At 34.6% G+C, this 15,638-nt stretch overlaps 1 protein-coding gene across 5 annotated transcripts in view; it reads left to right on the top strand.

Annotated features, from left to right (window-relative positions):
- TSSC1 (tumor suppressing subtransferable candidate 1) overlaps nucleotides 1-15,638 on the top strand; it is a 64,362-nt gene that overhangs the window by 38,943 nt on the left and 9,781 nt on the right. For 4 of the 5 annotated variants that reach the window (XR_005858090.2, XM_046938922.1, XM_046938923.1 and 1 more), the window contains 4 exons: nucleotides 8,292-8,391; nucleotides 10,058-10,194; nucleotides 13,597-13,764; nucleotides 15,003-15,170. Coding sequence is in view for 4 of the 5 variants with exons in the window: in XM_046938922.1 (XP_046794878.1) it covers nucleotides 8,292-8,391; nucleotides 10,058-10,194; nucleotides 13,597-13,764; nucleotides 15,003-15,170 (573 nt within the window). In the remaining variant the exon portion in view is untranslated. Of the gene's footprint in view, nucleotides 1-8,291; nucleotides 8,392-10,057; nucleotides 10,195-13,596; nucleotides 13,765-15,002; nucleotides 15,171-15,254; nucleotides 15,279-15,638 lie in introns of all 5 variants that reach the window. The other variant, XM_046938921.1, reaches the window with a different exon arrangement.

Raw genomic sequence — 15,638 nt, 5'->3', positions numbered from 1 at the left:
CAAAAGGGAAAGGTAGTTAAAATCAGTCTCAGTTCCTTTTCAAAATCCGGTTATGTGAAATTTTCATTAACTAGACAGTAAGAAAAAAATGTAGAAATGCAGAAATTTAGAAATGATAGCTAAATCAGTTGATTTTTTTTTTTAAATCATGGCGTACATCTTACTCTGAGTTCTAAGACGCTGTAGATTGGAACTGAAATTTCAACATAAAGAAAAAAGGTAAATAGAAGGTAATATGTTTTTAGATTCGTTAGAAAAGGTCAGTCACAGTGCATTCAGGTATACGTTGTTGTTAAGGCTATTTTATGCTAAAATCTCAGTTTAGCTAATCTTATTTTTTTTTTTCATGATAGCAACTTCAATGCCTCGCTCATTTTAATATGAATACTTTTCTTTCTAACTCTTGGATATTATTAAGTAATTCCATTCTTATTGTTGAAAAATTCTCATAAATAGTTTCCCATATAGTTGGAAACACTGTGAGGTTTTTTTTGTTTTTATCTTCGTATTTTGTCCCTTAAAATTTGTTTTGTCTTCTGAATTTTCTAAAATCTCACTTTCTGATGTTGAGATACCTGTTTCATCAGAGGAGAATGAAGGGGCACATCACTGTTGATATCAGGATGTGGATTTCTTTAAAGACTAGAAATCTGCTATAGTTGGTAATAAGTTCACAAACAACTTTGTCTACTGTCCTGTGATTATTTTTGTTCAGTACTAATGCTTACAAATATCTACTACCCATTATGTAGGTTTTCTTCAAGGCATGTCTCCATTATATTTGTTCAGTGTTCTGTTTTGGATTTTCATTTTATATTCAGACTTTGTTGTTAATCTCTGTAGATCTGTCTTATTTCTATATCACTTTAATATTGCAGAATTTCTGTGTATATAGTTGGTTAAAATTTCGTTTAATGTTTGTATCTCCACTCTTTAAAACAGTACATGTGTATGTGACTGAGTGCTATTCTCATTGGGTTACGTGCCTGTATGCATCTTATCTGGTACTGTTGTGTGTCAGATCATCATATGGACAACATAGATACAGTCATAAAGGGAAAATGAACAGACATTACAGAAATAAGAAAAGTGGAAGCTTAATCATGGGAGGCCTGAAAGGGGAAAGAAAAATTCAGTTCTTAAGTAGCAAACAACTGTCAGTTGCTATAGAAATTTGGAAAGGGATGAATATGTTAGGAAAACATATAATTTGCAAATATATATATCATATCATATGTATGTAACGTAGGTAAAGCCAATAACATCATTAAGCTTCTCTACATACCGAAGTTGAGTTTTTTCTTTGTGTCCCACTCAATAAATCCTAAATATAGACTTGCAAATATTATCAAATCTGGAAGATAGGGAATTATTTTCTTCTGTGAAGTCTCTATTTCAAGAACTTGGAGATGTCTTTCACTGAAACATTAAACTAAATTTTTGAATTCACAGAAGAGAAAGCTACAAGTAGACTTAAAAAAAAAAAAATTGTGAGAATGCTCACAAGTAAGGTATTGATAAGTAGCATCTTTTCTTTAAATGTGTGATTGCACAGTACAGAGTAGCCTCATTAAAAGTGGTTTATTGTAAAAGTCCAAATTTGCTATAGCAGTCGTTTCAGCTTGAGTGAGAGTTTACTTGAGACACAGCATGCAGAATGTGTTGCAGCTCCAATTTTATTGTTCCATTAATGAGCACCATCACCTGATGCAAGTTAAGCATATTTGCATTTGATGCCCTGAAGACAAATGAGTATGATCAAGAAGAGAGATTCAGAAGTGTTTTACTTATTTTCTTTTGGAGGAGGAAAAAAAAAAAAAGCCAAGTAAGAGAATCAGAAATATGTACAAAGAAAAGGGAAATTGTTGCTTTTAGTAACTTTTACACTGTCAGGCTGTATTCAGTTAACACTTGCATTTGCTGTCATGTTGTTGGTAACATTAATTCTTCTGTAGTGTGCAACTTTGTAAGCAATCAGGATCTATATATTAAAATTCTACCTTACTATTTGTTTCATTACAAAAAAAAAAAATGTCCAAAACAATTCAGTGATCTGTATCTGATAAATTGAAACTTGGAAGTAATGCTTCCTTTTAGGAAGATCGCATGGTTTTTGTTTTTTTTTTTCCTTTGAGTATTTTAACTGTTTTTTTTTTTTTTTTTGAAGTAAAAACTTTATTTTAATACTTGATATGTCACTCTACCAGAAATATAATTGTGAGAAAGGAGCTCCCTCTGATATTTCTATAGAGGTTTAATGAGTACCAGGAGTGCCAGTCAAATGGCATAGGGCATAAAATACTGTTTTTCAGGCTTTTTTTTTTTTACGTAGTTGCCTAGCTGATACTAATTGTTTGTGTCACAGGTCTTTCATTTCTTAACATAATGCAAAAACAAATGAGAGCTATCAGGAGCTGCATATCAGTACAGCTGATGATTACAGATTCAAATAATTGTCAGCCTGCTAGAATAGCTGTTCCATACCTGTTTAATTCCATATGCTTATTCTCTACCACCCACACTGGTGTTACATAGCAATGAAGTATATAGATTTTTTTTAACATTCTGTATGGTAAGAGATTTCTCTTAGAATATAACTTACAGCTGAGCTGCTTTTCTTTATTATTCTCTCCAGTTTAGAAAGGAGCATAATAAAACTGTGAAAGCTTTAGCTTCATTCTGTTACTTTTTCCTTTCTTCCTTAATTCTTTACATGATTTTCTCTCTTGACTCTTTATCTTTTATTGTAAATAAATCCATAGAATATACATCAATTGAAATGTTCCATCATTTTTTTTTTTCCTCATATTCGCCATCTCATTCTCCGCCTTCCACATCTCCTAAAATGTGACCAGAACCAGTAGAGGAGTTGATAACCCTGAAATCTCTTTCATCCCTTTTTTTTTTTTTTGCTAATTTTCAGTCATTAGGACTGTGCAAGTTTAAAACACTAACCAATTTTGTAGTAACATATACTAGAGAATAATTGTAATTATTTCCCTAGCCAGTTAATGAATTAAACACTTTTGTGTGTCCAGCTTATAACGTTGTTTTTTGATCAGGATTTGGCTTTAGTCTGGTACAGCACAGGAAATCATAATGAAAACGAGATCTGATAGTGAACACTCATGAAGCTTGTGAAGTACGGCATGTAGAGCTTGTGAGATGTGTTCAGTTAAGTTTTTACCACTTGTGATTAATTCAGTAGGTTTCACATGTTGTAAATGAAATGAAGTCTTGTTGAAGTCTTTACAGTTTGTTTATCGTAGATTTATAAGTCATGTTATGGATAGTAGTATAGAAATACTGTTACTCTAAAGCAATGAGTTTGTATAGTACTATTTCACTTTTCCTTCTTAATTTTGAAAATAGTTTTTCCATTTCAGTTTTTGCTATGCTGTCATTTTCCGTAGTTTAACTTCTCAATAAGTTGAGACTTTACCCAACTGAAAGAAAGATGGCGCTTTATAAAAAGTATTTTTTGTTTAGCTATTCTCAGCACTAAGTAAAATCTCTTAGATTAAATCTCTCAAGTTACTGCCATCTGAAGAACTGTAAGCTCTTCAGTAAGAGCTCTTACCGTACTCTACAAGAACTGTCCTTGTGTAGAACTTATGTATTTTATTGCTGAAAAAATGAATGCAGTAGAGCAGGGCTACCTACTGTCTTCAGTCTGAAAACTGTAAGTTACTGCTTCCTTTCTACTGAGAGCAGATCTTGCTGTTGAATGTTACATAAATTGTTGTTGCATAGGCTGGTTCTGTTTTATTTCTACCATTATATGCAGGGCATAGGTAAGCCTGTCAAGCTACTGACTGGAGATGTTCGTTGATGTTTGTAATTGTTCATGACAGCTTTGGTCAGTTTAGTTCATATGTACAAACTCTATAATCAGTTTACTCATTTTTTCATTGCTTTTTTTTTTAGCTCTATTAACATTAAAATACACTAATTTGTAATATAATGCATGCATAGTCCAGATGGAAACTTGAGATTGTTAATCAGCTATAGTGGTGTTCATTTCTGATTATCACTTCCAATCACAAATAGTTCAGTAGAAAATTAATATTATTTTAATATTAATTTTGTTTATACCTACTTTGTATAAAAATAAAAATGTTTCCTGTATCTTAATTTCATGCAATAAATTCACTACCATGCTTCTTGTTAGATTGTGAACTTCTGGAATTCAGACCATCTTTATGCTTATATTTTCATAAATATCTGCTCAGTGCTAAAAGTGTGACCCTTCCTGAGGAGAGCCTAGTCAGTTCTTTCTCTTGCTATAAACTTGTCTGATTGTGCAGCTGCAGTAAATGGAGATGCAGTGAGATAAATATGGACACTGAGGCCAACTCTTTATTATTTTGCGTTCAGCCTTTCCTTTTTAAGAAGTCTTCTGGGGTCACCAACATTTTGATGACTTAAGTTTAGAGTATGTACTTTTCCTGTGTCATCAGAACACTCTTGCATTCATTTGTGCAACAATTATGTTTTTTCCAAATGTAAAAATAATTTTTGGAACCAGAGTGTAGTACAAGGTAGGCGTCTTTTGGGTTCTAGTCAAAATTGAAACTAACTTTTTCATTCTTCTTAGCAGCGTCTTAACCAGAAAAGGTACCTAAATTCATCCATCTTAACTTTCAAGTTATTTTAGGTAGAGGTGGTTTTTGTTTTACTGTGTTTTGAGCACTTGAACACCAACATACACCTTGCTGGACAAGATTTTTGAGAAAAGAATAGCTTTTATGAACATATTCTTTTGAGAAAAGAATATGCCCTAAACATTTCCTTGTAACAGCATGGATGTCAACAGAACCAAAAACCAGCCAGAGCTATTTTAATCAAAAGCTGTTGCCACTCTGTTGAGCACTTGAGTAAGGCATAAGAATGGTGGATTCCAGGCTGTGCTCTGACCCTTATTCTTAGAAAAATATCCTATTCATCAGATAACCACCTTTAAATTTGAATTATTGTATTGTGAAAAGGAAGTATATTTGGATACATAATACATTAATTTTTCTGATGGGCTACATGGAGGCTGCAGGATGTTCTGCTGAATAATAGGATGTTTAGGTATGTATTTTGCTTTGCAGTGCATGAGAATTTTCAGTTGAACAAAATTTTTCTACTTGTAAAAACAAATAGCTGTCACTTCTGTAACTACATTTAAGCAACAGTTAAGGCTTCAAGATATTATGGCTGACTTCAGTTCGCACTGACAAAAGTGTCCACATGTTGCTTTATTCTTCTTTTGGCTATAGTGGATAACTTTGAGTTCTTCATTTGTAAAAGCTCATTGTGTTAATAAAAGATGGTGTTAACTATCTTTTTAGCATGAGGACCGTATTGTCTGTTTTATGTGTACATTTGAGTGAATATTTTAAATTCTCTTTTTTTTTTTATTAGGAAAATGTTCTCTACAGGATTTAATTTTAATTTTTAAATGTATTTAAACCAAAAACTACTAGCTAAAAAAGCTAATCTGAAGCACCAGGAGTTAGATGATAACACAACAGGGTAAAAGAAAACGCACAATTCCTTGTCTGTTTTGAATGTCTGTTGTGAGACACTCTATAGTCTAAAGAGTAGCGGTGAAGTTGGCACTCAATTTCTGAGTGGCAGCTATGATTTTTGACAAGTATCTTGTCCATTTCCAAAAACTGTAAGCATCAGCAGCTATTATCACACTCAAGAAAACAGTATTGCCTGGTTTATCTCTTTTCTTTTTTAAAGTTTATCACCACTTCTGCTGTGTCAAAAAATAAAAATCTAGAATGTATATATTGTTTTGAAAGTAAGTTGTTTTTTTTGACTCAGAGTATTTTTCCCCCTTTTCCTTGTTGTTTCATGTGTTTAACATTCAGTCATTAATGCTTAGTACAGCTGAACATCTTAAGAAGAGTCATTTGAATAATCACTTAAATTATAAAATGTGAATGATCACTGCAACCACACCCTTAAAACAATGAACTTTCATAACTGATAAATTAAATAGGAGCAGAATGAGCATCTCACAAGGACAGAGTGTTTGTGCAGAGACCTTTTCATTCTAAGGAATGTCAGCTGGATTATAATTGGCTCTAATTAGCACACTATTCAACTATAAAAATTTTTTACCTTGAAGCTCAGTGACACTCAGAGATGTGAAATTTCTTCCCACCTTTGAAAACATCAAAGAAACTGCTTTCACTATAGCTTTTATAACTGAGGACTGAGTGGTCAGTTTAGGAAAGGGGCAAATATATCAACAAGCATCAAGAATATTGATCTCTGGATGGAAGAACTCTTGCAGAGTTAATTGGTGAAATCTAATTTTATTGTGTTTAATTGAAAGAGTATCTACATAAAATGACACCAAATGACAGTATAATATTTCCAGCAATATACAAGAGAAGTGGGAGGGAGGTAAAACTAAAAAAAAAAAAAAAAAAAAAAAAATAAAATTAGAATCTTGAAGATTTCTTAGCTATCCATTCAAAAGTAATGATTCTGATGTCTTTTAAAATTGATAATCCCAAAACTATGTCCTTTCTTTGGGAAAGGGGAAGGTTCATTGTGTGATCAGATAAGGATCCTAGTGTATTGATATTTTATCCTGTTAGGTGCTTGTAAAGTGTTCATCACTTTGAAGGACAGCAGGTCATAATTCCAGGCGATGCAGAAGCTTGTCCTTTCTTTGATCTGCTCCTTTGTTTTAGGGAAAGGTTTAGTGTATGAGGAGTCAGCAACACACCTTCATTTAGTTCCAGTCTTTTCATCTGCGTGGCATTAATTTTTTTTTTTTTTGAAGGTTCTGTCTCCTCAGTCTGGCTTTTCTTTGTTGTTACCTTCATCTGTTTGTAAATCCAAATACTTGTTTCACAAAATATACTGCATTAGAAGTAATGAAACTGTTTGTGGAAGAAACAGAGTATTTTGAGTGGAAAATCATAACTGAGGTTATGCATCACTTCTTTCCATTTCTTGTTCTTTGCTATTTCCTTTGCTTACGTTTTGTGTTTTAAGCTTGGATGGAGTCCCATGGGTTGGGACCGTCCGGGTCTTAGGAAGGTAGAAGTGATACAAATTCAGAGATTATACTATGAATGCTCCCATATTAAGTGCCAGGCTAGGAATGTAGCCAGTAGCTGCCTGATCTTGGGCTTTCTTACCCAAGAGTGCATCTACTAATGCAACCCTGTTCCATCTTTTCAATCCAAAGACTGACCTGATTGATGCAAGAAGTTAGGCAAGAACATTTATGTCTAGTGGTATTCTAGTGATTTCTTGAAGCTTGTCAGGAGTTTTTCTTCATGTGTGCACTGAGAACAGCACGTCAAACACTGTTAGACCAAAGCCTTAAGTTACTTGGAGATTGGAGAAAGTTTATCCATGATATTCTCTACTGATATCAGTTGCAATCTCTGTCTTCTGCTGCATTGTGGAGGTAGGAGATTGCTCAGTGTTTAGAATTATTGAGTACAGAAGCCTGTTCTCATCAAATGACAAATATTATCCTTTTAACCTTTCTAAGATCTCTAGCAAAATTTTGAAGTTTTTGTGTGTTCACTTAGCTGTGTTTCCTGTACCCACTGGCAGAGCGTGGTGCTTCTCCTAGCTAGAAATAGAGGACTGATGATTTCTTTTGTTCCTTCATGTATAGCACAAAGATGGAGAATCACATGTAAAATGTGTGTTAGGACTGTAATGACAGCCTCAAAGTGCAGAAGGTTTGCATCAGAGCTCTAAGGTTTAGGATCTTTGGTGCACTTCATGGTTTCAAGCTAAATTACTTGTAGTAAGTGCATGTCGAACCCTTTGTTTTGTTCTCTGTATGTATGCTAAGTGATTTGTGCTACAGTGACAAAATTGTTTTTCATGATTCAGTATATGGGAAGAATAGCAAATGAAGTATGGATTTCAAAAAACTCTTACAGTTAGGCTAATGTCTAAGGAAGCTGGATGACATTCCTTTTCCAGACAAATTTTGATGAGATGTCAAAGGGCTCTCAAAAGAAAAAGGGAAGGATGCATATGCTAGAGCTGACAAAAATTCCATAATCAAACCTTGTTTTGTATCATGCAGTTTAAGTAAATGACACTGCAGTAGTGTACATCTATGATGTGTAAAAGTTTCAGGTTTTGCAGTAAAAATATGGACCAGTTTCAGCTGAAGGAAATGGTAGTCAAAATCATTTAGGTGTTGAAACAGATCAGTTCCACAAAATTAACATGTTTTTCCAGTTCACATTCTAATTGATTCTAATGCTTGATTGTTTTTTTTATTACTTTATTATTTTCTTTTACAGTGTTATGTGGGAACCAATGGGAGACGGTAAAAAGATCATTTCTCTGGCTGATAATAACATATTACTGTGGGATTTGCAGGAAAGTTCAACCAAAGCTGTGGTAAGAATTTTTTTTAAGAAACAGTAATATACTTGAGTATAGCATGAACAGTACTCACCAACCCCAAATTTGCTCATCTTTTAACTACTTGTTCCCTGATGACTTCAAAAGTGTCTTGTCTTCAGTGGGTGTTGGGGGAAATGAATGCAGTATCAATTGACTTGATAGTTTTTAAGAGGAGGTAACTGAGTATTTTTATCTGTTGCTAATGGTTAATTATTTCCTTTTTACTAGAGTTACCCTCTCATACTGATTCTGAAGTAAAGCAATGCTGATCTGATAAACATGTATCAGGGAATACTGATGATAATAAACTCAAAGATTTTCTCATTCACATTAAATAGATTAACCAATATTAGTTAATATCTCACAGTCTTGTATTTTATATTTAATTTAAAACCCTTGGATGTAGATGTCACTTAAATTCCCATACTGACTTTGCAGTGCTTTGAGTTCGTGATTCTAAACAACAATGTCTATTCAAATTGATTCACTCATTTCTTAAAAACTGTTTTGTCTTATATTCAGGTATGTAAGTTATAAGGGATTTGTATCATTTGATGCGTCCTGTTCTGGAAGAGTGAATGAGCAGTTTGTTGCATCCATGCTCTTTATGATTTTTCTAGACAATTTCTATACCTGCCTAGAGGTTAATGATTTTTATTTTTAAACAAACTATTCTTTTGTGTCCACAAAATTCAAAGTAGAATGATGTCTGTACTGATGTTTCAATAAACTACTGTATCTGGTGGTTTCATTTGAGTGCACTGAAATCATTTCTTCAAGGCTAGGACAGGCTTTTTCTTTTTTCAAATTTATTTCTTTTGTAAAAATATTTCATTAACTGAGGATAAAACTATGCAGTTCTGTTCTGATCATATGGCATTGCTTAGCTATTCTTTTTTTTCAGAACCCATTCTTTTTGATTTCAAGTCATTGTTCTTCTGTAAGTCTAATATTTTATCATACTTCCCTTTTACAGCCATTAGTGCCTTTACTCGCTGATCCACTTAAGCACTTAAGAACTTTGTTAAATCCAACTATATACTGATAGCCATTTTACATTCTTCTAGATTTTTTTGTCCAGATTTTTTTCCAAAGTCTATGTATTTTCCTTGAAGGAGCTAATTCTGTTGTCTGAAAATGGACAGCAGTCTTATTCACTTTCCTGTTACCTACCATAAATTACTTTTCTGTGTTTTTAAAATACTACTATACATTCAAGAGCTTTTGATGCTAATTCTTTTCCTGCAGATAAAATGCAGCATCTTGACATGGAAAAACACACATTTCATGACTTTTTTGTAGCTGATTATGAAACTGAAAGCATATACTTATTTGCCGGTTTAAGACAGCTACAAATGACTGCAGTATGTCCATGTTGTCTGTACAAATTTTCAACACATACAGATATGATACTGCTTAGTTTAGGTGATCAAGAGGCATAGTAGTTCTGAAAACATTGCACTATGTAAGCCTTTGTAAAAATTACTTTGAGGTATGAAATCAGATCTATCTTCCTAGTTTTCTCCACTTTAATACTAGGATTTTGAAATTCTATTATGCCTGAAATGTTAGGCTGTTGTGCAGTATTCTATCCTTAGTGGAACTAATTTCACTTTAACTTCACATTTAGAAATGTTGCTAATTTTTGTTTTTGTGTTAGCTCTCTAGTTCTTCAGCCTTAGAAGGGAAAGGACAATTAAGATTTACTTCAGGACGATGGAGTCCACACCACAATTGTACACAGATTGCAACAGCCAATGATACCACTGTTCGGGGATGGGATACACGAAGCATGAGGTAAAGACCAGTAGCAGTCAAAAAAATTTTCTTCGGGAGGTGGATTTTTTTGTTACTCCTAACTTGGAATGTTTGGGATTGCATAGCTGGTGTATTCACAGTTTAGTAAAGGTTTTTCTGTTTTTTTCCTTCAGCTCCAATTCTGACTTGTATGTTGCATTTTACTCAACTGTGTACTAGTCCCAAGATTGTTTGTCCAGTGCATATGCATTACCTGAATTAAGATGTTCTGTATATCAACCTGAAAACCAGGATGCAACATTAGTCCTGAGTATGCTGAGTTGTATCCATAGCATACTGTGTAAAGCTAACTTTTATATACTGTAGTATATTGAAGACTGTAGCACACCAGTTGCATGAAACTACCGAATCTATCGAAATCGTATCAGTATCAACTAAGGCTTTGAATCTACCTGTTAAGGTATTTTCTTCCCTATTTGGTTGTGATTTTGATAAGTAAAGGAGTGATGTTGTGCACATTGGTTGTCATGACGACTAAAGCCTCTGCAAGGTTTTTTAAGATACACTTTATCCCTTAGCACATAGTAATTTATCACTAAACTGAGGAGACTGATGTCTTCTAATAACTTTTGTTGCCTTAAAGGGGGGTGACTTTAAATTTAGTTCTGTGGATAAATCCCTATATTTGCTAGCTTTGTATGTTTCTGCCTTACAGATTTGTTTAATTTAATAAACAAAAGTTAAAAATACAAATATAATGATTAAAAGTCTATTTTTGTATGCCTATTCTTGTATTTGAAAGTTCTCTTCTTCGTCCTGTAAAAAGGTATATAAAGATATAACTTGATACATACGTGTGTGTTCTCATTTATGAAGAGATAAGGTCTAAGGAGAAAGGTGAGGTTGTTCATTTGTTTGTAACATAGAGCATGCAGGACCCTAAGATTAAACCCTGTATTTCTTATTAGATAGTATTATATGTTGTGAAGTCTGCTTCGTGTTCTATCTTGTATTAAATGAATTCTCTGAGTAACTTGTAACAAAGATAGTCCAGATATTACCAAGATCTGCAAAGAAGGGGTAGTTTGGTTAACAAAAGCAAACCCTGGAATTCTAGTTGTTTAACTGAAGCTCATATTTCACTCTCCTTGAACAAATTTAAGAGAACTAGGCTATGTCAAAGAGTTGTTTGCAATGTACCTGGAAAAAATACATGCAAGATTGACTCATCTCCGATCACACTGTAATATGACTAGAATTATGTGAATATTTGATGAGGACTAGCTTGGCTAGAAGTTGGAGTTTAAAGTCAGAGATATATAAACTATGGCAGTATATAAAACACACAAATCAAGGTCAGAAAACTGCAATACCAGCAAAGAGCATCTTGAATAGCTACTTCTGTGAGAGTACGGTTAAGACAACTGTAAGAGAGAGTAAACGATATTGAATGTAGCAAAGAAGGAAAGGAAAAAACAAGAGGTTGGCAAGAAGACTGTTGAACTAGTCTAGGAAGCAGTTGATCATTAGTAAATTTAACCAGGCAAATGCTTGTGAAGCAGAGAGGAAAAACAACTAGGGTGAATGAATTTTTTAGAGAGAAATATATCAGGGAAATTCAGAATCCATAAATAAATTCTAAAAAATGCGGAAGAATATGTGAAGAGAGCATGACTAGTTGGTGAAAATGTTTGTGTGGCCTGGTGTAATCCTACTAATCCATGGTGTAAGTGGGAAATTGAATATGTTCTATATTGCTGCAGGTAAGATGATAGAGTGAAAAAGTTTGTTTGGATTTGGAAAGGAAAACGATTGATCAAGTGGTCAAACAGTTAAGTTAACAGTTAAGTTACAGTTAAGTTAGCATAAAGTCTTTCGTGGTAAGCACAACTGAATGTAGGGTAAGCAGAGAATAGAATTTCTTTTTAAATTTCACACACATTGACATGAGCAGTGCAGTCAAGAACAAAATGAAAAATGTTAATTATGAGGGGAAAAGTATTTTCTATTTGAAAAAGAATCTCATAAGGATGTTTCAGGAAATGAAGAGGAAGTGTAAAATTCTGACACCAGAGTAGCTGGTGGAAAGACATACCTGAGTGATGCCGTTAATCTCTCAAATTTGAGCAGAGTTTTGAAGTTGGTTATCTGGGTGATATCATTTATCCCAGGTGACTACAATAGCTGGCAGGAGAAGGATTACTGTGTGTGATATACTTTGAGTTTCTTCTTGTGGATCTTCTTGAGTATGGGAAAGCTTGGCAGAGGGATCTGGATAGGCTGGATTGATGGGCCAAGTCCAGTTGCATGACATTCAACAGGGCTGATGCCAAGCTTTCATTTGATTCATAAGATCTCCGTGCAATAGTACAGGCTCATGGAATAGACAGAAAGCTGCCCAGCAGAAAATGACCTAGGGATGCTGGTTGACAGCTGGCTGAACATGAGCCAGCAATGTACTCAGGTGGCCAAAAAGGCCTATGGCATCCTGGCCTGTGTCAGAAATCATGTGTCCAGCTGCATTAGGGAATGGATTGCCTCTTATATGCAGCGCTAATGAGACTACACCTCAAGTACTGTGTTCAGTTTCGGGCATGTCACTACAAGAAGGATATTGAGTTGCTCAAGCATGTGCAGAAAAGAGCACCAAAGCTGGTGAAGGAACTAGAAAACAAGACCTATGAACAGTGGCTGAGGGAGTTGAGGTGGTTTAGTCTTGGAGAAGTGGAGGCTGAGGGGAGATCTCATCACTCTGCAACTGCCTTAGAGGAGGCTGCAGTGGAAAGGGTGTTATCTCTTTTCTCGGGATAAGCAATGAGATTTGAGAAAACCATCTCAAGTTGCAGCAGCTGAAGTTTATGTTGGATATTAGGAAGAAATTCTTTGCAGAGAGATTGGTGAAGCATTGGAGTGAGCTGCCTAGGGAAGTGGCCAAGTACCCCTGGAGGTATTTAAGAGGCACATGGATGTGGCACTAGGGGAAATGGTTTAGCAACTTGATAGATCAGGTTGATGGTTGGACTTGATGATCTTGAAAGTCTTTTCCAGCCTAGATGATTGTGTGATTCTGAGAGCTAGACATGATAAATATAGAAATGGTGTAACAACTTAGGGATGGAGAAGGTGTAATATGAACATATTGTGGGTTAGTCACAGATATTTTGTATGGTGTGCTAGAATCATCTGGATTTGATATTTATTTTTAGCTCCAGAAGATCTCAATACAAATAAGTAAAGAGGGAAACTACTAGGCATGCTGAGAAATCTATACAAGTCTGTGCAGTTAACAGCTGGGGTTTCCCCAGACTGTGCACTAGCAGTGAGAACTTGAGGTCTGCGGGTGTTAAGGACATTATACAAGTTTCCAGGGAAACAGATTCTTGTCAGTGGAATGCAGTTAGCTTTTTATAGACCATTTAATTTTTTTAATGTGTTTTACAGGCAGATATATTCCATAGAAAATGCACATGGACAGCTGGTACGAGACCTCGACTTTAATCCCAATAAACAGTACTACCTGGCTAGCTGTGGAGATGACTGCAAGGTGAAATTCTGGGACACAAGAAATGTCACTGAACCAGTGAAGACGCTAGAGGAGCATTCCCACTGGTAGAACAAATTATCTACATGCTGTGTTGTGGGTGGATAGCTTATATAATTTATTCAGCTAATTATTTTACTGTTTAGGAACAATGCAAACTATGTTTGTGCTACTGTGGATAACATTTTTCTGCACAGAAGAAAGGTTTTAACACGTAAATGTTCCTTGTGCGATTGTAAATAAGAAGCTTAGGCAGTCTTATAGTCTAATTGGGAAGAAGCTGTTGTTAATGCTGGTTAACACTTTTTAAGAGGTACAGCACATTTTTGTCTTTTGGGTCCAGACAAGATGCAGCTGTGCCTGCCCAACTTCAGTGTGATCTGCTGCAACTGACATGCAGAAGAGCACCTGAGCTGTTTTGGTTGCAGCAGCTGCCATCTGTCCTTCCAGTGTGGAGTAGTAGATGTGTCAGCCTCACTTTTTTCACACTGTTCGCATCATGTAAGCTAGAGCAAGTCAGTCATTGTTTTCTGAAATTATATATAATGTATACTATATATGTATTCTATATACCCCTTTGGCCTGTGGTTGGAGCCAAGAGAGAATCTTGTCTGAAATTCGCAGGCTCTTGTTAAGAGTAGATGAACAGTTTGTATCTATGAAATGCGAGTTAGAGTAATTCTTGCCAAATAGATCTGAACCCTGAAGCTACTTTGAGGGGAATGAAGATGAGAATTAACAGGAGTACTTATATATGCTATTTTTTCCTAGTGAAAGGAAAATAATGAAACACTAACTATAAAACATCTAGTATTAATTTGTTATATAAAGTGTCACAATTGAAGATAAATATAATCCTTCTTTTCTTTTAAAGTCTATTTTAAATTTATGGTGAAAATGTTTGAGTTTTTTGTCTAACAGGTAATTTCTAATCTGTATTTTGCTTGATTTTATATTTTTAAAACCTAAATATTTTTCTGATGTATCAAACAATCTTGCATATACCCTCAGGGAATGGTTATCACTGAATTGTGTGTTTTCATTTTTTGTTTTTTTTTTCCTTAAAATTTAGTTGTTGAATTTTGAAGATACTCCATAGAAAAGAGATGATACAGAAGCTTAAAAGCCATATGAAGGCAGAAAAAAATTAGTCTTTGGAATGAGACGTTTCAGTTGTGTGTACTTATCACATTGAAATTGAAGATGAACTTTTAATTCCATTTTTTAAATGGAAATCTTTTTAAACAACATTAATGCACTTGCAACCTGCCAAACATGGCCTCTTGTTCTTTCTGATTTACCTTAGGGTCTGGAATGTCAGATACAATCACTCTCATGATCAGCTGATCCTTACAGGAAGCAGTGATAGCAGAGTTATTCTTTCTAATATGGTATCAATTTCTTCTGAACCATTTGGACACATGGTAGATGACGATGAACTGAGTGACCAAGAGGAACAGCATCAAGAAGAGAAGTATGAAGTTTCCTAGGTTTTATGCATATGTTTATAGTTTGTCTTTTTGTTAAAATGGTTAATGTGCTATTCTTTGTTGACTAGGATTTTTGTATACAGACCTTTCAGGTAAGTAGTTCTAATTAACACTTCCTTCTTTACTCATGGTCATGGGTGGAATCTATTCTATTCTTTTTAACAAATCAGCATGATCACTGTATTTGCACTGGTAGAAAGGGGGATGGTGATGCTGAGGACCAGTCCTAAAGTCACCTGGATGAGTGAAAAGATCATTTTTAAGGGAGCTCTGGATAGTCGTGCACACACAATAATCTGGGTTAAAAGAGGGTGGTGGGTTTTTTTGTTTGTTTTTGTTGTTGTTTTTCTTGGGCTTTTTTTTGAAAGCGAGAGAGTGTGAGGGTGCAAGAGAGAACTGTTCCAAGCAAAGCAGAAGTTTGTTTTCAGCTATATCGGTAGAGAATAATGCAT

The sequence above is a fragment of the Gallus gallus genome, chromosome 3, assembly GCF_016699485.2.
Source record: "Gallus gallus isolate bGalGal1 chromosome 3, bGalGal1.mat.broiler.GRCg7b, whole genome shotgun sequence".
NCBI classification, from domain to species: domain Eukaryota; kingdom Metazoa; phylum Chordata; class Aves; order Galliformes; family Phasianidae; genus Gallus; species Gallus gallus.
Note: the sequence above shows the minus strand (reverse complement) of the source record. Positions and strands in the feature narration are given on the sequence as shown.